The sequence below is a fragment of the Lygodium microphyllum genome, chromosome 23 (genome assembly GCF_053477565.2).
Source record: "Lygodium microphyllum isolate KBCC chromosome 23, Lygodium_microphyllum_v1.1.10, whole genome shotgun sequence".
NCBI lineage: Eukaryota > Viridiplantae > Streptophyta > Polypodiopsida > Schizaeales > Lygodiaceae > Lygodium > Lygodium microphyllum.
The window spans coordinates 96,291,146-96,316,637 of NC_141157.1; the positions used below are offsets into that span (position 1 = coordinate 96,291,146).

General features: G+C 44.3%; 2 protein-coding genes across 5 annotated transcripts in view; one reads left to right on the forward strand and one right to left on the reverse strand.

Moving 5' to 3' along the window:
• LOC148016499 (putative serine/threonine-protein kinase At1g54610) overlaps positions 1-20,868 on the reverse strand; it is a 76,918-nt gene extending 56,050 nt beyond the window's left edge. For all 4 annotated transcript variants that reach the window (XM_087664390.1, XM_087664391.1, XM_087664389.1 and 1 more), the window contains exon 1: positions 20,287-20,868. In XM_087664390.1, coding sequence (XP_087520516.1) covers positions 20,287-20,868 — 582 coding nt within the window. The remainder of the gene's footprint in view (positions 1-20,286) is intronic.
• LOC148016500 (uncharacterized) lies at positions 8,255-8,908 on the forward strand. Its single transcript, XM_087664810.1, has one exon. The coding sequence runs from the start codon at positions 8,255-8,257 to the stop codon at positions 8,906-8,908; it is 654 nt and encodes a 217-aa protein (XP_087520936.1).
• Positions 20,869-25,492: the final 4,624 nt, after the last annotated feature.

Sequence of the window (25,492 nt, forward strand, 5' to 3'; positions counted from 1 at the left end):
AGAGGCCTTTTCCAGACTCAACCGGCCTGCAAGGTCCCAGTCCTGCCAAGGACGATCCACAGCCAGGGCAGGAAAGGGTTGCCTACCCTGAAGCTCCAACAAAAGCTTTTCCCATAAACCACGGTATCCGGGCGGGATCCTGAAGAGTCTCCTAGCAGTCCGAAACGATGCGAGGACATTGCGAGTGGCAAGGGTAGCATCCGCAATCGACGTCACACCTAAACGGGCCATGCGGTTAAATCTCGGTCTGAGCTGATGTTTGTCTTCCCATGAAAGTAATCTGGATACTGCCAACAATTCCAGCTGAAAGGAGTTAGTCTGCAAGCGGTCCCCTACTGGATGCCAACGGGCCTTTTGGAGCACCACTTTCCAAGAGCCGACCAAGTGCAGTAACAAAGAAGAAGAGGGACTGGAAAATCGAGAGTCAGCATTAAGGACATGCCACCAGGAGGCCCGAAGCCGTGTGTTACCATGGCGTAGCCCGCCGTCCTCAAGAAAATAACGGGCTATGATGGTCCACGGGTGATGATCCACACACATAGCACGAAAAAGAGACCAACGAAGAGCCAACATATGAGTTTCTGCATCCAAAATAGCACCACCACCCATGCGTTTAGGGGTGCATGTATGTGACCATGAAATCCATGAAATGCCTGCCTGCAGGGAATCCTTCTTCCATAGCATGAAACGAATGGGATGAGTGAGAGCCTTCAAAGTAGTAGGCGTCCACGGCAGCAATGGCAGGAAATAAGTTAACATTGGTAGCATAATTGTCTGAGCCACTTTAAGGCGCACATGAAAAGGCCACGCTTGCGACTTCCAATACATAAACTTCGCCGCCAGTTTTTGTGAAATCCACTCCAGTAGGTCCTTTGGCCGTACATCCACTCCCAACGGGTATCCAAGATGCCTGACAATGGATCCACGGGAAACCACCTGGCCCTGCCAGCCTAATGACTGTATATTAGGCTCCGTGCAACTGAGAATGGCCGACTTAAAGGCATTGATGCGAAGACCAGAGGCCTGACCAAAGAGCGTCCAAACATCTAATGCCTTTCGAATGTTGTCCCTGTCTGCCCGCAAAATCATAAAGGTGTCATCAGCCAAAGATTGGCTAATGAAGTGCTGCCCCAAATGAAGAGACAATCCTACCAGCTGAGCAGAAGCCGCCATTGAGGATAACATTGAAAGGACCGGGTGAGTCGCCAGGGCAAAGAAGAGAGGACTCAAAGGGCAACCCTGTCTGACCAAGCGTGCAAGGACAAATGGCTCTGTAACCCCACCATTGAGCATAACTCTTGAAGAAGCCGTAGCACTAATGGTGTAGATCAATCGGGACATCCAGGTACCAAAGCCCATAGCAGACATGAGATCTGCAATGAAAGACCAGTCCACATAGTCAAACGTCTTTTCCAAGTCCAATTGAATCAATACCACTTCCTGACTGGAGTGCCGCGCATAGTCAATAGCCATTTGCACATTCAAGATATTATGCAGAATGTTGCGGCCCTTGATGAAACCGTATTGGAGAGAATGCACAATAGCTGGAAGGTGCTTGTGAAGCCGATTCGCCAGCACTTTGGAGAAGATTTTATACATCGAGCCCATCAAAGAAATTGGTCTCCAATGTTGCAGCTTTGACGGCGAAGGGACCTTGGGAATCAGTTTGATAAGGCCTTGTTTCCATGAGAAAGGCATGACCCCTGTTTCCCAAACCTGCTGACACATGACCGCCAATGGCTTCACCAACTGCGTGGCCGAGTTCTCAAAGAATTCATTAGTGAGACCATCCCAACCAGGACTTTTATCCTTCGGCAGGTGCAACAAAACATCCATGACCTCCTCCTCGCAAATATCCGCCTCCAAAGTGGCTTGCATATCAAGTGGAATCTGCTGGCGGACCAGATGATAGAAGACCGAGCGGGCATGCGTAATCTGGCTAGAAGGCGAGGGAGAAGAACCAAGAAGTTCCATAAAATAATTTCTGCACATAGTGACAATGGTCTGCGGATCAGTGACCATGCGACTTTCCGAATCCTGGAGTCGAGTCATATTTTCGCGAGCCGGAGAAGCATGCAAGGCGCGAAAGAACTTATGAGACTAGCAGGCACTATCTTGCAATGTGTCAGTCAAGTTATGCAGCATGGCCTGCTGATAAGATTTCAACTGAAAGACTTGAATAAGATGGGCCAAACGCCTTTCCAGTGACAGCAGAAAATCATCATCTGGGGAATCCACAAGCAAGGAATGGACCAAAGCCAGTAAGTCCTCTGCTGCATGTCGACGTCGCCGGCAAAGAGAGGCATGATGAATCCCATACTGGTGAGCAATCCGCTGCACATTAGAGAGCAGCCGGGCAAATGCAGCCAGGCCGTCTTAGGCGAAGTCCAATAAGAACCTCTCAATCAATTGCTGCATATAGCCCTGAAAAATGGGATGCTTTAAATAAGAGGAGTTGAAACGTAAAGGAAGCCTATCCAGCAACTGCATAAAAGGTGCAATAGATTGTGCCCGCATCTCAAGCTGGAGGGGGAAATGGTCCGACAACGCATATTGCTGCAAGACCTTCATTTCCAGCATCTCGGGCAGAAAATCATCCCCTTGCATGATATACATTCGGTCCAACCGCGACCAAGTAGTTGCATATTGTGCGGAATGAAAAGTAAAGCCTGAAAAAGAAGGGTGAAGCCACGACCAAAGATCTTGCTTAAGCACGCGCAAAGCAAAAGAATTCCACACCCGGCTTTTCGGCGTATCCATTACCGAATGTCCTGAAGTGGACTGAGAAGAGTCAACACACATATTGAAATCTCCCATCAAAAACCCCCTTCGGCCAAGTGACATGGAGCCCTGCAAAGTCAACCAGAGATCCCGTCGGGATGCGGGATCATTCGGAGCATAGAGGCCCAGCAACCATAAAATCTCTCCTTCAAATAAGACTTCGATGACCAGAAAGCGGCCCTGCACATCATTTTTGACAAGAACAGGCTGGTATTTCTCATGGACAATCATCAGCACGCCCGAATAGTACGTAGCATGTGTCCCTGCATAAAACAGACGGAAGCCATGACAATCCACAATTTTCCCTGCTTCAACGTGACTTTTGTGCTCAACTGCACACAATACATCCCACTGGTTCTCATGCAAGACAGTCCACATGGCATGTTGCTTATGGCGAGAGCAAATGCCTCGCACATTCCACGTGGCTATCTTCATATATCTTCAAACAAGGGAGTCAGGAACGAGGCGCCTGTTGCCTCGCTTTCACCTTTTCCGCGAGAGCATCTAGGACGCCCTCATCCAGAAAATCAGCCAATACTGCAAACGAATTCTGGCGACCTGCTTTAGAGGTAGAAGGAACATCCACTGCCTTGGGAGTGGGGCGGGGATAACGCCAATCCCAGGGTGTAATGACATTACCTTTTGTATCAAACGCCAGCTTAGCAGGTGGGCCCTTGGGGCCGTCTATATAGGCTTTCCTTGTAGACTGATTACGGGGGCCAGATGGGGCCATAGTACGCGCAGCCGGCTGTGAAGTGAGCATTTCTTTCCGGCGCATATACGTGCGCACGGAATCCTGTGAAGTATTAGGCCCAGGATCCGCCAGGCCTGCATCCAACTTTTTACCTTTTTTTTGGCGTGCCTCAATCCAATCAGTGCTACGAGAATCCAAACCCAGGACCTGCTGTTTGCCTTTATCCACGACATTTGGTGGCTGAAGGGCCTCTTGTGTCGGGGCATCAAGCACCATGTCATCCTTAGGCAGCACAACCGGCGCATCCTCGAAAGACGGTTGCCTTTCAGGGCATTCGGCCATGAAATGCCCCAATTTACCACATGAAAAGCAGTGGCCTGCAAAGTTGCCCCATTTTAAGCGAAAATGCAAAGGATGCATGCCAGAACAATTGAGGCGAAGCCACGCAGGCCTTTTCCTGGCTGTGTCCCATAACATGCATAAACGATTTCGATTCATAGCCCTGAGGCTTGGGGGCACCAACACTGTTCCCACAACGGCCATTGCATCCTTCAACAATGGCCAATAAACCGCCGAACAATTTTCCACTTCCACCCATACCAGGCATTCTCGTTGAAGCAGATGCTGGAAATCGCCCATAGGGCGCCAGGGTACAACATGGACCAAGCAGCGATCAAAGAATAATGGCAGCTTGGACAGGAGCTCAGCTCGATCGATGTGTTTCCGATTTCAATAGCACCTCATAAAAGCCGCGAGGTCCAAGGAAGATCTCCTCGACACACTCCCCTTGCAATAAATGGTGCATCCACTGGCGAATATGTGAAAGCACTGGGATCCTGCCAGTGAAGAAAAGTATAACTGCACGGTTATAAAACACCGAGAAGGACCACAAGACTGATTTCAGGTCCACCGTGGCTTCTAGCACATCATCAGTTCCCGCGTCAGAAAAAGTTTCAGTGTTGTGCTGGACATAATCGCCAAGCAGAGTATTGGCAAAGTCCAGCAAATGCTCCCAGTCAATCTCCTGCGAATCCACCGGATCAGAGGCAACCTGCGCATAGGAACGTTCCTGAGGACCCATTGGCTCGTCAGAAGTATGCTTGGAGCGTTTGCCCGCAGGCGGCAGTTCAGAACCCGGAGGCATCTCCTCCGTGCAGGGCACCATATCCTCCGGCTCCTCTGTATCGGAATCAGGGCCAAGGGCTGCCACCGTCCGGTCTAGAAAATCCATATCCAGGCCAGCCATACTGCTTCCTTAGCGCTGCCCGCGAACGAAAAGCAGGGGACCATAGGCGAACAGGCGTGCACTCGTTCAGGCGTCGCTCTCTCTCTCTCTCTCTCTCCCTCTGTGTACAGATCAGGAGGTGCACCACCCGGCTGCAGCAACAGGACTACAACGAAGAACCGGGCAGACACGAGCAGATGACCCGGGGTGTCGGGTAACAGGAGAAACACGGGAGAGGCGTAAATGTGGCTGCGGCAGCCCCGCACGCTGACACAGAGAAGTCTGCAAAATCAGGGAACCACCTGGCTGCAGCAACAGGACTGCAACGGGGCTCCTGTGGAGAACAGAACAGACGCGCAGATGAACCCCTGACGAACAGGGCGTGTGAAGGCAGGCGAGTAGCGGAGGGCGCAGATCCCGGTGACTGGTGGCCACCGCAGACGACTTGACGGCAGCAAAAGACAGGGACGAGGCAGACCTGTTTGTGCAGACAAACGGCGTGCCGTCTTCAGGCGTCGACGTGGCGGATCAGGCGACGGCAGGGCGGAACGAAGCGGCTTGCTCTGCAACCACAGGCGGAAGACGGCAGTCGTCAGGCGAGCAGGTAGGCACACGCGGAAGACGGCACTCGTCAGGCGAGCAAGCAGGCACAGGCGGAAGGTGGCAATCGTCAGGCGGCAGTCGTCAGGCACGCAGGTCTAGGCGACGGCAGGGCGGGACGAACCGGCGGCACCATCGCGACCTCTCTCTCTCTTCAACATTCTTCTCTCTCTCTCTCTCTCTCTCTCTCTCTCCGTGTTCACTTCTTTCTTTCAATCAGGTCATACACTTCCACATTCACTGCACTTTGACATGGTATTAGAGTAGTGTTAAAGGGTTGATTGATCATGGGCAGATTTGAAGAGCAAGTTTCAATGCGACACCAAGTCTGCATTTTCAGCGTATAAGGGCGAGCGGGAGGGCTGCACATCAACACAAGGCTGAAGCAAGCAAAGACACATGGGAAACAAAGTTGATTTGCTGTTTTTGTGCAGGAATTGCTGTCTAGGAAGGAGGAAAGGCTGCATTTTCAACCTTTTGCAGCAATTTACAGATTTTGATTGCCTCTTGTTAAGACAAGTTGGGACGAGTGAAGAAAGCCCTAGCAAGCTACCTTTCCAGAGTTAAGAGGGGGCTATCCATTTTCTTGGCATGCGATTTGAGTCACCATGTCTTTCCAATCTGATATGGAGTTTCAGCTATCATGGACCACAAGGTCCCGGTACTATTGATTATTCAACAGGATCAAAAGCTAGATAGAGAGAAGTACCGCATTTGGTGGGTGATGATGCTTGCAATCTTGGAGTCGTATGTATCGGTGAAGCTTGTGATTGAGTCTATTGATCATCCCTGGCGATGAAAGATTCTTCCATACTTTCTAAGGATGAGAAATCAGAGTGAGCTAAGGTACGTGCTCATTGGGATAAGCTAAATGCCCACACTCACTCCTTCCTCTTGCTCTCTTGCACATCAGCCATGATTGCTCATATCGAACATCTAACCAATGCCCGTGAGATATGGCTAGAGTTAGACCAACTCTACAATAGGATGATTGTAATAACAAGGGTATATTTGGAGGTGCAAATATGCACTTTGAACCCAAACAGGTCCGCTTCCATATGCAAGCATGTAAATAAGTATCAATAGTTACATATACATCTTAGTATGCATGCAAGGGAATTACCTCTAAGGACATGGTGATTACTTTGTTGTCGCAGTTGCCCCCTAGATTTAGTGCATTCTATTCGGCCTTGGTTGCTTTAGGGCGGACAGAGACCCTTAAGTGGGAGGAGCTAGTTCATATGGACTTGGATCAAGAGGAGCAATTGAAGGGTACTAATTCCAAGAAATTTGAGGCTTTTATAGCTCAAGCTTTCCAAAAGAAGGGGAAGGAGTAGAAGAAAAAGGATGATAAGAAAATGGACGAGGAGTCTACTTGCCACATCTATGGTAAGACAGGTTATTGGAAGAAGGATTCTTCTACACAGGATCCATTTGATGTAGCATTGGTGGCCCCTTAGTCTCAAGTGTCACCAGGTGGTGATACTTTTTATAGTTGCTTTTCTTATTTGCTTATATAAATATTTTATTTTTCTTTTCTTTTGCTGCTATTGCTTTTTACCCCCAGAGTTCTCTTGGAATAAGCGGGATCTTTGCATGGCCAGAAGAGGCAGCCATTGGGACAAATTGGACTAATGGTTTGTCTGAGCCTTAGGACCAGTTCCATATTGAATGGGCACTGAAGAATAGAATGCCAGTGGTTTGGGACTGTGTGCTTAGCCACTAGAGATGGTGCAGGACAACGAGCCTGGCCAAGATAGAAGATGCACATGTGAGAATGCTCACGGAATAAAAGTCACTGTAGCCACATTACACTTTTTGATTAGGCCGCAATGATAAAAGTTGCTCAGAACAACTTGAGGAATGCAGGGGTCACCATCCCTAAAATTTAGGGAGTTACTATTTTTGGACCCCAGAATCTGTTCGCGCCATTGTCTTCGTTTTTACACGAGGATTAATTCTTTGGTTTGCGCCGAGGTCAAATTTTGCACCGATCATGGAGAATTTTAGACCGGAAGGTTTAAACGGGAAAATTGTTACATGTATGCCATGTGGCACAAATTCCCAAAAGAGAGAGAGAGAGAGAGCATTAAAAAAAACGTAATAGACATAAGGGGCAGATGCGAGAATGAAGTTTGGAGGAGCTGAGGGCTGATTGCTGCAAGAAAACCAGCCATGGAGAGTACTTCTACGTCTCTGACTCAAGCACGGAGGTAGAGCTTGCTCCCTCTGATCACCTCTCTCTCTATTCTCAGAAGAAATGCTTTGCATGATGGATTGATTCCATCGAAGGTACAATTTTGTGTTTTCTCTGCTCATGCTGAATAAGAACAGTGAACTCTGCACATGCTGAATCGTAAGAACAGTGAACTCTGCTCATGCTGAATAAGAACAGTGAACTGTGCACACGCTGAATCGTAAGAACAGTTGAAATAAGAATAGTGAACTCTGTTCATGCTGAATAAGAACAGTGAACTCTGCACATGCTGAATCGTAAGAACAGTGAACTCTGCTCATGCTGAACAGTAAGAACAGTGAATTCTGCACATGCTGGACAGTAAGGGATGTTGATTTGGACATGCTGTACTATTCCTATGCAGCTGGGATTTACTTAGAAGAGATGAAAACCAACTATTTACACGTTATGTATTTTGGAACATTATCATTTTTGTAATTTTCTATCTTTTAATTGATAAAGAAATACCGAGAGGGGCGCCGGTCTTCGGGGCCAATCTGGTGTTGAGCGAGGGAGAGAGGTGTCTGTTTATGTGTATGTATGTAAAGTCCAGGTGTTAATTGAAGGAACTACTGCTTTTTGTGAGTCCTAGACCGGTTGCATGGTTCCATCCCCAGGATATGAATTCTTTTCTGTAAGAATTTAAGCTCGGACAGTTTTGGGTGAAAAGGCCATACACAGGTTTTACAAAGATTACAAGACGAGAGAGATTGCAGACATGGATAAAGGCAAAGGAAAACTCCCCCATGAAGAAGAGAGTTCTTCTTCTGCTCATAGACACCAAAGAGAGAGTATTGGTGCACAGGTGTCAGCACCTTCTAGAACCGAGATTGAACCACATGATGAGGAGCAAGAACAGGACTTGTTTATGGCACAACTCCTCAGTATGGTTGGCTCTTTCCAACAGCTGGTAAAGAATCCTTGGATGCAAAAAAATTTTAAGTTACATAATGAGGATTCTCAAGCTGAGTCATCACATCATACCATGGAGCGCTCAAAAAGGCAAACCTCTAATGTGCGTGAGCATGTGGAAAAGACACCAAACATGGAGACAAGTCCAGTGCAACAAAAAGCACAAGCACAGGATCAGGGAGTGAATGGTCAAGGCAGTTATGCACAAGTGGCACAGCAGACCATTCCTCCTCAATTTGCTACTTATCCTGGTTACTTTGGTGGTGGGTCAGTTTTTCAAGCAATGGCTAGATTACCCACGGGTTATCAGGGATACTTGCCTAGAGGGCCACTAGGAATGATGCCTATTGAGGCAATGAACCCACTTTATGCTAATATTGGTCTACAGCCCGGTTATGAGACTCTGCAGAGTCCTTATTTGATGCCTGGAGTACAAAATGCAACCGCTGGTTTTTCTTAGCCTAGTGGGCATATGGCAGCTAAGACAGGTGAAATGAATGCTGATAATGCACCTAAGGGAGTCCCCTTTTTACAACCACCTATCTATGACAACCTGACACCAAAAAGTGCAAAGCCTAAAGACTATAAAGAGGGTGGTCATGCAATAAAGTTTAAAACCTTCAGTGGTATGCAAGATAAGCTGAAAGCTTTGACATTTATACAGCAGTTTGATGCAGCTTACACAGGAGGGAATTTTACTAAGACTTCTAAGGTGCGGAAGGCTGCAACTTTTTTGAAAGGTAATGCTTTGCAGTAGTGGAACATAGTGTTGATGCAAGGATATGCACCTGCCACTTGGGTTCATTTCAAACAGTTGTTTGCAGCCTCATGGTTAACTAACACGTTTGAAGTAGATGTCATGATTGCATGGCATAAATTGGACGCGGCAAATTGTACAGATTCAGAAGAGTACAATTAGAAATTTTGGGAAGCACTTTTGCCCGTGAGTTCTTACAGGACAATGCCCCTGTCAGAACAAATTGAAAAGTACTGTTGCAGTTTGCCCGAAGCCATCAGGGATTATTGTACCAAGACTAGGGTTACAAATATGCAACAGTTAATTGAAAATGCTGGTGTGGCAAATGCATTGTTGAAAGGAAAAGCTGACAGCTTTAAAGGCACTGAAAAGAAGGATTCTCGGTTTAAGTAGAATCCTGGCAAGAAGAATAAGCAATTTCCAGAAAGGACCAGTTTTACAAAGAAGTCTTTTTGGAAGAAAAGATTTCAGCAGCAACCTCAGGCTTCTTTTAAACGGGGTAAAGGACAAAAGAGGCCACTTTTTAGCAAAACATTTGAAGAAAAGAAAGCCTTTAAAGATGGCTGGAAAATGCTTTATTTGTGAACAGAAAGGCCATATTGCTTCTAAGTGCCCACAGCAATTTTCTAAAGATGCGGAGAAAAAAGATACACCAAGTAAAAAGAAGCCCAGCATTGGCTTAGTGCCTGATATGGTGGAAGATCAATCAGTTGATGATGCTACAAAATTGTGCAGAGCTTGGGGAAAGATCAGAGATTCCACAGTGCTTATTTTCTTTGATCCTAGAGCTCGTGCAAACTTTATCTCACCAACATTGGCAGCTAAATTGGGTATACGTCCCAAGGAAATGGGACTAGTTGGACAGGCTGATTTGGCATGCCCAGGACATACTGAACCTGCACCCCCATTCTTAAGAAACTTCGTATGCATATTCAAAGCTATGTGGACACAGAGGAGTTCCATATTATGCCTCTAGAGGGTTGTGATGTTCTATTGGGTATCCCATGGTGCCACAGGAAGCATGCTATCTTGGATACTTATAATAGAACGATTACTCTTATACATAGGAGTAAGACTCATGTGTTAGATGTGAAGCTTAAAGGAGAGTCTATCCCAGTTGTTTCTACTTCTGCAATTACTTCTGTAATGAAAAATCATTTTTCAACGTACTTGGTTTTTACAAAGCAAGTTAATGAAGTTGATAGTAATGTGTCTGTACTAGATGAAAGTAGAAGGGCTTTCTTGGATAAATTCAGTGACTGTTTCTCAGATATGTTACCAAGAGAGTTGCCCCCTGAGAGGCCCGAAGATCATACCATAGATCTTATTCCAGGGACTAGTCCGCCTAATAGGCCACCGTACAGGGTTAGTGCAACATAGCAAAAAGAGATTATGGCACAGGTTAATGAGCTTTTAGAGAAAGGACTAATTCAGCCCAGTAGTTCTTCGCCGTTTTGTTCACCTGTGTTGCTAGTTCAGAAAAAGGATGGCTCTTGGCGAATGTGTATTGACCACAGAGCCTTGAATAAGAACATGATCAAGAATAGGTTTCCGATTCCGAGAATAGATGACATTCTTGATCGATTACAGGGAGCATGAATGTTTAGCAGGATAGATTTAAAAGTGGATACCATCAGATCAGAATCAAGCCAGAGGATATCCATAATACTGCTTTTAAAACGACATTTGGTCTCTATGAATTTTTAGTCATGCCGTTTGGATTGACCAATGCTCCTGCTACGTTTAACAGGATGATGGATAGGATTTTCCGCCCTTATCAAAGTTTTGTTGGCACATTCTTTGATGATATAATTATCTTTTCAAAGAATGAAGAGGAGCATAGAAAACACCTAGTTGCAATCTTTAATGAGCTTAAGCGTAACAGATTGCTCATTAATGGTAAGAAGAGTGAATTCTTTTTGGAAGAGATTCACTTCATTGGGCACATAGTTTCTAAAGATGGTGTGAAGATGGATCCTGCAAAGATAGAAGCAATTGTCTCTTGGCCAGACTTGAAAACTGTTCATGATGTCCGCAGTGTTCTTGGCCTATTCTCCAGAAGATTTGTAAGACACTTTGCAGAGATTGCTTCTCCTTTACATACGCTTGAAAAGAAGGATGTCAAATGGCAATGGACTGACAAAGAGAAATCAATATTTAGATGTTTGAAGGAAAAAATGACTACAGATCCAGTACTTATTTTGCCAGATCTGTCTAAGCCATTTGTAGTGCAGTGTGATGCATGTGGAAACAGCATTGGTGCTATATTGATGCAGAATGGTCAAGTTGTGGCATACGAGAGTAGAGTACTTTCTGTCGTTGAAATGACTTACCAAATTTATGAGAAAGAATTATTAGCTGTGATCCATGCACTCTCTAGTTGGAAGCACTATTTGCTTGGTGTTGTTTTTGTAGTGCAAACGGATCATCAAACACTTAGATACTTTCTCACACAGGCTAAATTGTCAGAGAAACACATGCGTTGGGCAAATTTCCTATCTATGTTTCATTTTCAGATAGTGCATGTGGAAGGCAAGAAAAATGTAGTTGCAGATGCTTTATCTCGCAAACCACAGGTGTCAGCTGTTTCAATTCCTTATCACCATGAATTGGATGATATGAAAGAGCAGTATACTGATGATGAAGATTTCTCTGAAATCTATGAACAGTTGATCAATGGCCAACATCATGACCATTATGCGTTCAAAGAAGGCTTTATCATGATGCATGGAAGGCTATGCGTTACAAAACAGCTAAGGCCAAAAGTTTTATTAGAAAGTCATACTCCACCGAATGCAGGACATCGTGGTATTGATGCTACAATCAAAGCGGTAGAGACTTTCTTCTATTGGCCAGCCTTGAGATCTAATATTGATGCATATGTCAGATCTTGCCTTGCATATCAAAAGGTCAAATTTGATAGACAGAAGGCACCAGGCTTATTGCAACCACTACCTATTCCAAAAAGGCCATGGGAAAGTATTGCCATGGATTTCATTTTTTATCTTCCAAGAACTTCTTCAGGAATGATGGAATCTAGACTATCATTTGCAGATTCAGCAAACAGGCACATTTCATTCCTGTAAGGAAAAAGGTTAAGTCAGAACACATGGTAAAGATATTTGTGCAAAATATCTTCAAGTACCATGGAATGCCACAGTCAATTGTCAGTGATAGAGACCCAAGAATGACTAGCTTGTTTTGGAAAGCATTGTTTGAAAACATGGGTACTACGCTGAAATTTTCATCTTCTTTCCATCCACAAACTGATGGACAGTCTGAAGAAGCAAATTCGACTATTTTAGATTTACTGAAGTGTTATGTTTCAGATCATAAGACTTCTTGGAAACACTACTTGCCATTGGTTGAGTATGCATACAATAATACAATGCACTCATCTACTGGCAAAGCACCTTTTGAGATTGTGGAAGGTGGAAAGAAATTGCCTCCCATTTTGCAGACAAAAGATACATCTTTGAAGCAGATCGTTATGTAAAAGATTGGGAAGAAGCATATAAAAAGGTCAAGTATGCCCTAGAAAAGTCACAAGCTAAACAGAAAAGAGCTGCTGATAGTCATCGTCAGGAGCTCTTGTTCAAAAAGGATGATTGGGTCTTATTGCGTTTTGAAAAGGCATGTTTGAGAGAACAGAAGGGCAAGGAACGCTTGTTTCCAAAGTTGAGTATGTGTTATTATGGCCCTTTTCAAGTCTCAGAGAAGATCAATGATGTAGCATATAGGCTGAAATTGCCAGAGAATTGGAAAATTCATAGTACATTCCATGTGAGCCTATTGAGGCTTTTTATTGGTGAACTGCCAAAAGATTTGGTTTAAGAGGAACAACTTGAAGTAGAGGAATTAGATGAGATTCTAGTTCCTGAGCAGATCCTGGCACATAAGGATAGGAAAGTGAAAGGTAGAGTTATAAGAAGATTTTTGGTGAAGTGCAAGAACTATTCACCAATGGATGCCAAATGGATGGAAGAGGCTGAATTGGCAGATTCGCCTCAGTTATTGCAACTTTACTGAGAAGCTTTCTTACTGGAATCCACAGTGACTTAGAATGCTTTTTGAAGCGATGTACATTCTCTATTGCACAATTGAATATTGTATCTCATTGAATAATGCATAATGTATGGCTTACATTTAGCATTAACATGTGTATCATTGAATAAAATCTCAGTGCTTTGAAGTTGTATTTGTTACACTTCAGTTGAATGAATATGCATGTTGTGACACTAATAGTTCGCGCATATGTGCTATCTGTTAGAGATCACAGCCAGGCAGGAGGCAGAGTGCAATCGGACAGGTGTGCAGTCGGACTGCACAGTCGGACTGCCACGTGGCAGTCCGACCTGTACAGTCAGTCGGCTGCATTTAATGCAGCCGACAGGGTATTTCTGGCGCCCTATTTTCTAGCAGATCTCGGCTATTTATACCCGACGTTCCCAGCAGTCTTACACACTTCTCTGACGCAGATTACAGACTGGTGACGCACAGATTCTGTCTCTGTTCACAGATTTCAGACAGCAGACAGTGCAGACTGCAGCGGACTTCGAGGTGGACAGCAGGTTGCATCGTCGAGGTGGAGACACGCAGTCCAGCGCACTGCGCCCGTGTATATCTTTGTATTCAGCATTTTTTATACAGCAGATCTTCATTGTCCACTATCTCTTTCTCTCTCTTCTCTCTCTGCGTTCTCTCTCTCTCAGTCCTACGCTTCCGCACCGCTGCACTCTGACATGGTATCAGAGCAGTGTTTGAGGGCTGACTGAGCGCAGAATCAACCTGAAGAGGAGTTTCCATCGCGACACAAATTTGCATTTTTTGCGTTTAAGGGCAGACAGGAGGGCTGCGCCTTGGAACAAGGCTAAAACGAGTGTGGGCGCACAGGAAAGGAGTACAGGTGGTGGATTTGCTGCTGTTTACTGCTGTTTGACGCGGAGGAAGTTTGAGTTTTCAGCCTACAAGTGCAGGTTTTGCTTTTTCATCGCCTCCGGCAGGTGAAGAAGCTTCAGGACGCGGAAGAGCCTTAGCAGGCTGAGTTTTCTCAGTCAGAGGGAGCTGCTTTTGCATTTGTGAAGGCATTGCAGGTGAAGATGTCTACAGAGATTGACTTGGAGTTCCAAGCGATTATGGACCGGAAGGTGCCTGTCTTACCGGCTCTTCCTACAGATCAGAAGCTCGATGGCGACAACTACCGCATTTGGCGCGTCATGATGTTAGCCATCCTTGAGTCCTATGATTTGGCGGAGTTGGTACAAGAGGAGATTGACCGGCCCTCGGTAAGAGATGAGTCCAAACTCTCTTCCGATGCTCGTGCGGAGTTGGCCAAGGCCCAGTCTCATTGGGACAAACTGAATGCCAGGATTCGATCCTTTCTCTTTCTATCATGCACTACAGCCGTGATCGCTCACATCGAGCACTTGACGGTGGCTCGGGAGATATGGATGGAGCTTGATCAAATGTACAATCGGATGACCCTGATGAAGAGGGTTTCTTTGGAGGTACAGATGCGGACCTTGTCCGTAAATAAGTCTTCTTCGCTACGAGAGCACATTAACAAGCTAAGGCAGCTACAGATGCAGGTTCAGAATGCGGGGAAGCTGATTTCCTCCGAAGACATGGCGATCACACTATTGTCCCAGTTGCCGCCACGATTCGGTACATTTTACTCTGCCCTTATTGCTTCGGGGCGAGAGTCTACTCTTCGGTGGGAAGAGTTGGTTCCTATGGTTTTGGACCAAGAGGAATAGTTAAAGGGACAGAATGCGGAGGCGTTGACAGGTCAAGCCTCTTAGAAGAAGGGGAAGGACCAAAAGAAGAAGAAGGGGGATAACAAGTCCAAGAAGGACAAGGAGAAGGACAAGGACAAAGACTCCACATGCCATATTTGTGGAAAGACTGGCCATTGGAAGAAGGATTGCCCTGACAAAGACACGAAGGACACCAAGAAGGACACCAAGGATTCTGGAGCGGTGGCTACACCCTCATCAGCTGCATTTCTTCATCTAGCTGTCATTGAGGACGCTTCACCGAATGCTTCTGATGCTGCGATGACGGCTCCCCAAGCTCGAGAGTGGATTGTTGATAGTGGTGCCTCACGGCACATGACTCCTTCATCAGATGGTGTTGCCCAGCTGCGACCCTCGCGTGGGCAGATTCTCATTGGAGACAGCTCTTCAGTTTCTGTTGCAGGTCGGGGTAAGATGCAGCTTATTCCGGATGGACGAGGTGGTACCCATACCTCAGAGGTTTTGCATGTACCAGGGTTAGGGTACCATCTCCTTTCAGTTCATAAGATTTGCTCCCTTGGTCTTTTGGTGGAGTTTGACAGTTCTACGGTGCGAGTCCTTGATCGTGGATCGAGGAAGGTTCTCTCATCTGGATATGAGGAGAACGGCATTTACAAACTGAAGTCTTCCACTGCCCTCTCTACTCTTCTTCTTACCTCACAGTCACAGTCTGAATTATGGCATGCTCGGTTTGGTCACCTGAACTATGACTATCTTCGGAGGGCGTCACGTGGACAGCTTGTTCGAGGGTTGCCGGATATAGTGGTGAGCCAGCAGCCATGTGTCTCCTGCATTCGGGGGAAGCAACATAGAGATGCCATTCCCCACACAGCTTCGCGGCGGTCTACTTCACCGATGGAGCTAGTATCATCTGTTAGCAAGTGATACACGCGATGACACTAATAACATGGAGAATCTTGTTATTAGTGTCATCTGTTATTAGTGTCATCTGTTAGCAAGTGATACATGCGATGACACTAATAACATGGAGAATCTTGTTATCGCCCTGTGTCATCCGTTAGCATGTGTGGCATGCAATCGAGGTCACTTGCTTCTTTCAAGAGGGGGGTATGTCACTAGGTGGTGGTACTTTTTATAGTTGCTTTTCTTATTTACTTATATAGATATTTTATTTTGCTTTTCTTTTGTTGCTGTTGCTTTTTACCCCCAGAGTTCTCTTGGAATAAGCGGGATCTTTACATGGCCAAAAGAGGCAGCCATTGGGACAAATTAAACTAATGGTTTGTCTGAGCCTTAGGACCAGTTCCATATTGAATGGGCACTGAAGAATAGAATGCCAGTGGTTTGGGACTGTGTGCTTAATTAGCCACTGGAGATGGTGCAAGACAACGAGTCTGGCCAAGATAGAAGACGCACATGTGAGAATGCTCACGGAATAAAAGTCACTTCAGCAGCATTTTGTTCATGGAAAGGGGACATGATATACAAAGAGTTCTTTCAAGTGTATCAACCGTGTACCTCAAGAGAGACTAGATCCAGAGTCTCTATATCCAACATGGGAGAGTCCATTTTTGCCCAGAGGAAGTGATGGAGCTCGGTATTGTCTTCTACAGACCAACAAGAGGCAATTTCTGACAAGGTGCTTTGATGTAGACAGTAGGCATGAGAGTGGATCTTGCAACTTGTGACCGAGGTGATGGGACAAGCACTCCTTCAGCCATTCATGGAGAAGGAATTATTTGAGGCATTCCACACACAAGATGGGTAGAAATGCCCCAAAGAGGATGGACTGTCTAGAGCCTTCTTCACCACTTTTTGGGAGGTGATAAAGAATCCCTTGCTCTAGGATTTTCAAGAGATTTTCAGCTCAAGTCAAATGCCGAGCAACTTGTTAGCAAGACTAGTCAGTCTTCTCCCCAAAGGGGGAGACCACTTGGAGCTATCACAGTGGCGACCGATCACCTTGTTGCCAATGGCCTACAAGGGCTTGGCCAAGATGATTGGAAGCAAGCTTCACCCCATTCTCCTAGATAGCATCCATAACACACAAATAGGTTTCATCTAGGATAGGAGCATCTTGGACAACATTTTTACCTCTTTAAGGCCACTAACTGGGCTCAACATAGCAGTTAGAGGATGGCAATGCTTCTATTGGATTCGAGAAGGCCTATGACAAAGTCGATTGGGACTTCCTAAAGGTACTATGGCACGATTGGGCTCCCTTGGGAGTGGATCAGAGGGGTATCGGCCTTGTACACGTTAGCCATCAGCAGGGTACTCATAGGAGGCAAGAGGGGGGAGGAGTTTCGGTTGGAGATGTCAATTCAGCAAGGCTGCCCTCTAGCCCCCTACCTCTTCCTACTCTTTGTAGAGGTGATGTCCTTTCTCCACTCAAGGTGAGCAACTAGCAGTGGAGGTATTCTACACAACTGTGGAGGTGAGAATCAACTAGCAAAAGTCAATTGGGTTTCTCACAGATCCAAAGTCTAGCACTGAGTGGGGCATCCACTTGGGTTTCAAATGGGTGAGACCGTCCACTATCTTGGTTTCTAGGTGGGCTTCGACATTTATCCTCAGTTCCCCCCAACACTTGATTCCATCAGAAGGAAATTGACCTATTGGATTAGGACTCACCTCTCCCTAACCAGTAGGGCCCTAGTGGTAAACCATGTCCTCTTTGCAATAGCCTAGTATATAGTTTCTTGTTGGTGTTTCCCCTCATCTTGTGTGGCTCAACTTCACCACCTTGTGCGGAATTTTCTCTAGGCTGGTTTGGATGGGTCTAGGGACTCCTAGGCCAAAGTGGTATAGGCAACTATTATCTGCATTGCTTGGGGAGATTGGGGATCATCAACCTAGAGTACCAAAGTTGGGCCCTCCTAGGCAAGCTGGTGGTTTATGGGTTCACGCTAGGTGGCCAAACCTCGAAGGTCCTTTTGCAGGAGGGCCTTTAAGAGTGTGTGACATAGCTTGGCAAGGAGTGGAGGCCATCCTTCAGATGGATCTTCATGTTAGCACACATCACCCCACCTAGATCTTCCTTCTTGCGCAATTTTCTATGAGTTTGGCAAGGCTTGCATAAGGCCCTCATTCAAAGGCCTCTAGTCTCTCAAGAGGAGATACACGCCCAGCCAATGGTTTGGAACCCCCAATTTCGAGATTATGATTGACAAGATCTAGATCAGCAAGCGCCCTCATGTCCAGTGGACCGGCAGCCCTGCCTGTACTGTTAGAGTGTGAGAGGCAACGAGCTTAGAGCAAGCATTTGGCTGCTAGCGTGGAGTTGGGATCAAGAGGGAGATTGAGGCAATGATCCATCTGAACTGGTTAGACCCCCCCCCATTTGGGAGCCAGTGCTGCCTAGTGAGGTGTGGGCAGCTAGGTTCTCACTAGTCGGCATCCCCTTATAGGTTGCAAGTAGAGTGGCGGTGCCCCTTACAAGGTTTTTTTTCACAATCCATACCGGTGGAAGGCTAGCCCTCAACAGAGATCAGCAGGAGGAGCTACTAGCTATACCCTAGAGAAGAATCCGTGTTGTGGGACTCCAAGAGAAGACTTGGCTGTTGGCCATGGAGTGAGTTTTGAGAATGGCGCCTATGAATTTGGGAGAGCCAGCCCCTTTGATGAGGTGGGGTGGGACCTTGAAGAGTGGCCTTGGCCAGCCATTGCGGTTGCCAAGAAGCCCCAAGGTTTCTTAGCCTACACTGCACGAATTGGCAGGCACGTGTTCATGCAGGAGGACATGGATCGGGCATCCTTGCACAATAGGCACTAGGTGGAACACAACATTACCAACCCTTTGGCAACACTTCTGGGGATAGCTGGAGGTCGCAAAGGGTGTGTGATTTCCTGTGGCTACTGGCACATGGAGGCTTGGCAGTTGGGAGTCAATTGGTTCAGCTACAATAGGATGGAGTTTGCAAGCATTGTCCACTATAGCACTTGGAAAAACCAAAGCATTGCCTCTAGTCTCGTGAGGCAGCGTAGTTGGTGTGGAGAGGAGCATGCCACATTCTTTGTCGTGTGGCATCTAGCTCAAGTTTTGTTTCCTTGAAACGGTCTGTTGGCAGGCTGTTAGCCAGGGCCGCCACCTACTGTATGAGGCAGAGATGCACGATACCATTCTTCTTATCGAGGCAAGTGCCTGTCTTGTGGTCGATTTGGAGGTGCTTCCCATCCTGTAGATACTAGAGCCAACAGCTGAGCGGTCAAAGGTATGGGAGATTATCAGGAGTCTCACAGTTTGGCACATCTAGAAGGCATGCTGTCAGTTGGTTTTGGGCAGCAAGAGTTTGTTTACATAGGAGACTTTAGCAGAGCTCTAGACCTCGATCATCCACTCCCTCCATGGCCGATGGGATCAAATGCAGGGTGACTCTTGAGCTTTTGAGGAGCTGTGACACCACTTCTTATGTAGGGTGGTCATGACATGTTCTTCACGATGCAGGCAGGCAACCCCGGTGATGTTATTTTCCTCCTCCGTGGCTTCTATCCCTCATTCCCCCCAAACTGCCTTGAGAGGCTTGTATATATGGTCCCGGCATGATCTTGTATCAGTTTCAGCCAGGCTGTTGAGCACATGTAATTTGTTTGTTAGTCTATCCTTGATCTACCAATGGTCTTACCGATAAATCACGGTTTTGTAACTTGTGTGTGTGAGTGGTGAGTCACAACCTAATTATTGCTTTCCATGTTTACTCATAATTGAGGGATGCGATGTGTATGAATGGTGAGTCACAAATGCTTACACAAGATAAGGATCATATATTGACTGACCTTCTTATATTTCCAGAGGATAAGAACTAAAAGCATGCTATTAATATATTTGTAAAAATTAATAAGACTGTTGCAAGTCATTGATATCTAGTCGAGTAAGTATCAACTCAAGGAACATCCCTTGTTTCGAATTTCTAGAAATTCTGCAGCTACACTCCATTTCCCATCCATGTGTTTCGTGCAGGTATTATAACAGTACATGGTGAAACATGCAGCATGTGTAAAGCTCATGGGCAATAACTGACAATTGGCACTGTGCATCAAAGACTAAAATATTATCCCCAGATTGTTGCAAACGTCCAAGGTCTACCTTATGGACAGTTGTGATATAACTAAAATGTATTTCTAACAAGCCTTAGTGTAACATGCTGTAACTATCTGACAGGATTCATTCCATCAAACTGGCAGTCATCATATGAAGACTGAAAAAACTGCAAGCACACATTCATGCATCAGTATGGCCTTTTATCTCTAATGACGAATGAATGCAGTAGAGGTGAATCATTTTTCAGCTCTACGTTCTAAGGTGTAAAATATGGTGATTCTCACCTTACTGAGTTTTTCAAAGGAGTCTGCTCGACGAGGGATCCAGCCAACAAGGGCTTCTCCTGCAATGTTTGTGAGCCATGGAGGCCACCCTGCAGCAATTTGTTCTCCCTCCGAATGCTTTGGCAAGTTGCTTATCCTAGCAGTGTGTGATCTCAGCATGTACTTGTCTGGTCCCTTATCCAGCGCAATCTTGCGAGACGATGTGCTTTTTGAGACTTTTTTGGGAGCTTTGAGAGTCTCTGTACCACCCTCTTTTTCTTTACTTTTCTTACCGTGATCGTGACTGGACTTTTCATTTTCTACATCAGCTGACATCTTCACAGCATCAGTAATTGTGTTCTTCTTTCTGCCATCCTTACTTTTCTTACTGTCATGACTAGCCTTGTCATTTTCTACATAAGTTGACATCTTCGCGGCATGAGTAATTGTGTTTTTGTTTCTCCCATCTGCTTCAGTCTGTTCTGTAGTTGTTATCTTATGCTCTCTGGATTTTCTAAAGGGATAAAGGTGGGCATTCTTTGCTGCAAAGCTGCCATCTTGTTGGGGGAAGAGAGAGGCAGATCTCACCTGTACACAGCCCATTTCTGATCCCTGATGAAATACTTGTAATAATCAACAGGTGGGCTGCATGATGATAAAGCTAATGGTTCTGCCTAATGTTGCAGTACGACTTTGATCCTCCTATTACTCGGCTAGCCAAGTCTTCTCTTGCTTCAGCTAGGTGCTTTTTTACAATCAGAGGCCTGATTATTGTCCATTGCAGTGGTCGATGGGTACTTAAGCTATCATCAGTGACAATCATCACCCTGATAAGCTGCCTAAGACTGTTTACATGGCCAATCTGTTACTTAAAATATTAGGAATCAACATCCTGCTTGAATTACCTTATTTAGGCCAATCTGTCACTCAGGATATCATCGTCCTCCTGATTGAGTTACCTCACCAAGGATATCAGGAATCAATATCATCAACCCGATTGAATCAACACTCTTAAAATAACCAGTCCCGTGCCGAGCTGAAGTTGAATAACCACACCAGCTGCCTGATATCCCGGATATGGTGATAGTCCAGCCGGATAATGGTTCATAAGCAGCTGCAACATTAGACTGATGAGAAGCTATGGGAACAGCTTGTGTCCGTGCTTAGATGGCCAGAAGCAGCCGTGTGTAGGGTCAGAGATGATGATTTGAGTCATGTAGGGTGATATTGGGAGGGTAGCAGAGATAGCAGCAGCAGGAGAGGGACTAGCTGGGGCAGGAGTAGGATTGACTCTCCGAGTACTGAGAGAGTAGTGATGATGAGATCGAAGAGTGAGGGGATGGGGGTCTCCGTCCTTCCGTCTCGACCCTATCGCCCATGCAAATTCCGAACACTAGCAATGCAAAAAATTAAGGAATTTACTACAAAAGACAAACACAGTTTATATGTAACGTAGTGCACACTCTCTTTTGGAAGAGCCCAAAAGGCAGGACGTAGTCTTTTGGCAGGAAGGTAGGCACACTTGTTGACCACCGCTTGGAAAAATCCTAGATTTAGTGTAACCACAAGTTACAACCTTAAAGTTTGAAATGATGCCCTTGTAACTCCTTTAAATTTTGAAATTGCATGCCTATGGGCAGCATGGGGTTGTTTTTCGGGGGTTGCAGGTGTTGGGGGGGGCGAACATTCGCCGAATTGCAAAGCTTTATTTGCAATCTCTGCTATGCAGCAATTAAAAAACGTGCACTAAAAACATTTTGAAGATTACCTCTAAAATTAAAATTTAAAGGTGAGAAAGCCTTCAAAATTTAAAGGGTTTTAGTGTAAGGACTTCCAAATATAGGCATTTTGCCTCTTTTGGATTTTTCGTTGAAAGGTTTTTCACCCTTCCAAAAAAACGTACTTTTCGAGCACTGCAGTGTACATCATGCCCTTTATGAAGCAAAGTCAGTAACATGAATAGCAATGAGCGAGCGGTTACATGTTACATGGCAATTTGTTGCAAATTTCAAATAACCATGAACATTTATTGAATCTTATAAGGTATTCTTTGTGATTTTTGGTGTAAATTGTTTTGTTATTTGCTAAAACAGTAAACATTACAACCATTACACGTAAGTTCTATCATTATATGCTTAACATGGAAAGATCTTGCTTCACTATTTTGTGCACTTCCTTTTTCATTCAATGTTTTTAACCAGTTTTCCTCTCTTACTTGTATTTACTTATTACTTCCACCCTTTGAAAGGAACATAAAGCTTGTTTCACATTAGATATTGTATTCTCTACTCTTTAATTTTCTCTCCTATGTATGGCAAGAGTATAGCCACTCCTTGGCTCTTGTTTAAATGACACCATTGTGATTGTTTAAATTAAAGTACAATGGGACTATGCTTAGTGTGAATACAACTTGTGAAAATATGTTAAAATGAGAGCATTGATATTGTTGAATATTGTGGAGTCTCAAACCAATCACACAACTATAACTATGGAGATCACCTAATGGAAATATACGAATTGGGCATAAGATTTCCACAAAGAGAGAGAGAGAGAGAGAGAGAGAGAGAGAGAGAGAGAGTGTGTGTGTGTGTGTGTGTGTGTGTGTGTGTGTGTGTGTGTGTGTGTGCGCATGCGTGCATGCTCTAGACCTTTATCCTTATGTATGGGCAACAATGATTTATCAACACACTAATGAGCATGTGGAATAGGAAGTTCTCTCTTAAAATTGAGGCTATTTTGTGAAAATGTTTGATGCGTACATTACCCTCTAGGGCATTTCTTAATAGGAGAGGCATTTGAAGGCTTGCTTGTAGGTCTTGTGATGTGCTCTTTGAAATAGTCACACAAAATCATGAATTGCTCTTTGGTGCATAGACTTTTGGAAAACACACACACATACTCTTTTTGTGTGTGTGTGTGTGTGTGTGTGTGTGTGTGTGTGTGTGTGTGTGTGTGTGTGTGTGTGTGTGTGTGTGTGTGATGAACCATAACAACTCTCACAAACACATGCATACATATACGATATGCATAGAAATAGCTTCATATAATGAATTGTAATGCATACATACATACATATTTATGATGCACTTGTGTGCTTATATAGAGGGAGTGTCTATGTTGCGTGATATGAATCAGGAACGTAAAAGGATTGGGGGACATTGCTTATTAAATGTATGATTTGATATGAGTAGCATGTAGCCATCATTATGGCTAACAACGATAATTATTTTTCTTCCCTAACAACAAGCAAAGAGTGTGTATGTGAAGAGCGTTATCATTAGGCTAATTATTTTTCCACCTATATAAGGATGTGACAAAACCCATCTAACAAGAATATGTCATTTTAGTGAGAGATTTCAAAGGGAAAACCAAGCAAATCTTGTGTGTATTTGTAGATGGTTTATCGTTAGAAAATTTGAGATAGAGAAATATAGATAGAAAGGAGTCTCACTAAACATTAGGGCAAACAAATTGAATAGTATGATTTAATGAAGTTTGCACATACTTTTGTGTTTGCAACTTAAAAGAAGGTAGTGAGGGATATGATGCAAAAGAATAACTTGTGAACATATACAAGAGCACTTGTTGATGCATGTGAGATTACTAAATTGATATTAATAGCATTATTTGTATCAAGATGGTGGGAAAGACATTATTTTTGAAAGAATGACTCCATGAGGTTAGTAATGCCATGGCTAAATTTTTTTGTGTAATTTTGGAAAAACTTATATAAAAAGCTACATTGTGAAGTTACTAATATTGTCGTGGATGATAAGAAGTCTAGTATCTTCTAGATATTTTTAGAATACTTAAAAAAGTCTTAAAAGATTCTTAAAAGGTTCTAGATTATTCCTTGGAGGATTTTAGAACAGCGTTTGGATTAGCATTTTACATTAGCATTGCTTATGCCAGCAATATTTCTATCATTGATGATGTCATCATGCTTAATATGCACTTATGCCATCTCATATTTAAAAGATTCTCCTTAACCTTCTCAACTCTACTCATCTCATATCTAAAAGCTTCCTTGTAACCTTCTCAACTTTAATAAATAGGACTTGAGCTACAAGCCCTTCAATCTTGCTAGTGCTAATTTTGTGAGGCTCCTTTGAGGTAAGTCCTCTCTAGTTCCAGTTCAAACCATGTATCTCCAATTTGTGTCTTTTATTATCTTGTATTGTATTTGATCTACTCTTGTATCGAGAATCTAGCCTTGTTGTAAATACATTGTATTAATCTTGTATTAAGAAGTATATTATTGTAATTCCTCTTCTTGCTATAAAGAATCAAGTTCTTGTTCTTTAAGTTAATTCCTTGTAAGTTGTGAGGCAACAATCCTTGTCTTTGTCAAGTTATTGTCGCTCTTATACTAATTTGGCAAGACTCTATACTTTGATCTTGCCTAGCTGTGATGGATACAGTGATGGAAAGCCTCATCACAACCTTACAAAATATCTAAGAAACAAATTTAAGAACTTTATGGGAGTGATGCATATTATAAGTCAAGAAACCCCATGTTTTGTGATTAGCCATAGAAGATCTTAAAATCAACTCTAAGTACTTTGAGAGGTAAGCCTACATCAAGAAGGCTCTTCAACATCTTGTAGCCGTCCTAACTACAGGAAGGAGTTGAAAGTTAGCATACTTGAAAAGTTTGATGGAACCAAATCAAAGTTCAAAGGCTTTTTGCATAGTATGTGTAATCATTCATCTACATGAAGCCCAAGTGCTATCATGATGATACTTCACAAGTAGGACTTATTGATACATCCCTCTTAAGTATAGTTCTCTCTTGGTTTGTACTCTTACTTGAGAATAAATCTCCTCTATTTCATGATTTCAAACCTTTTCTTTGAGAATTTTTAACCACCTTTGGAGATACAAATAGAGCTAGAGTTGTTGAGATCAAAATAAGAAATCTACAACAAGGATCTAGGCTAACATCAATTTATGCATTTGAATGTGGACAACTTGCTTGCAATTTAAAGTATCATGAAGATAATTTTATTAGCCAATTTCATTGGGCATTGAATAATGGTGTAAAGAATCTCACATTAACAATGTCAAAGGTTCACACATTAAATGTCTTCATTTCTCAAGCAATAGAATATGATAATGGACTACTTGAGAGATGCTAAGAAAAGTGCCATGGGGCTTCATTAAGTCTAGATACCATGATAACAATAACCTTCCAAGGGAAATAAGAAAGACTATGAAGCTTAATAGT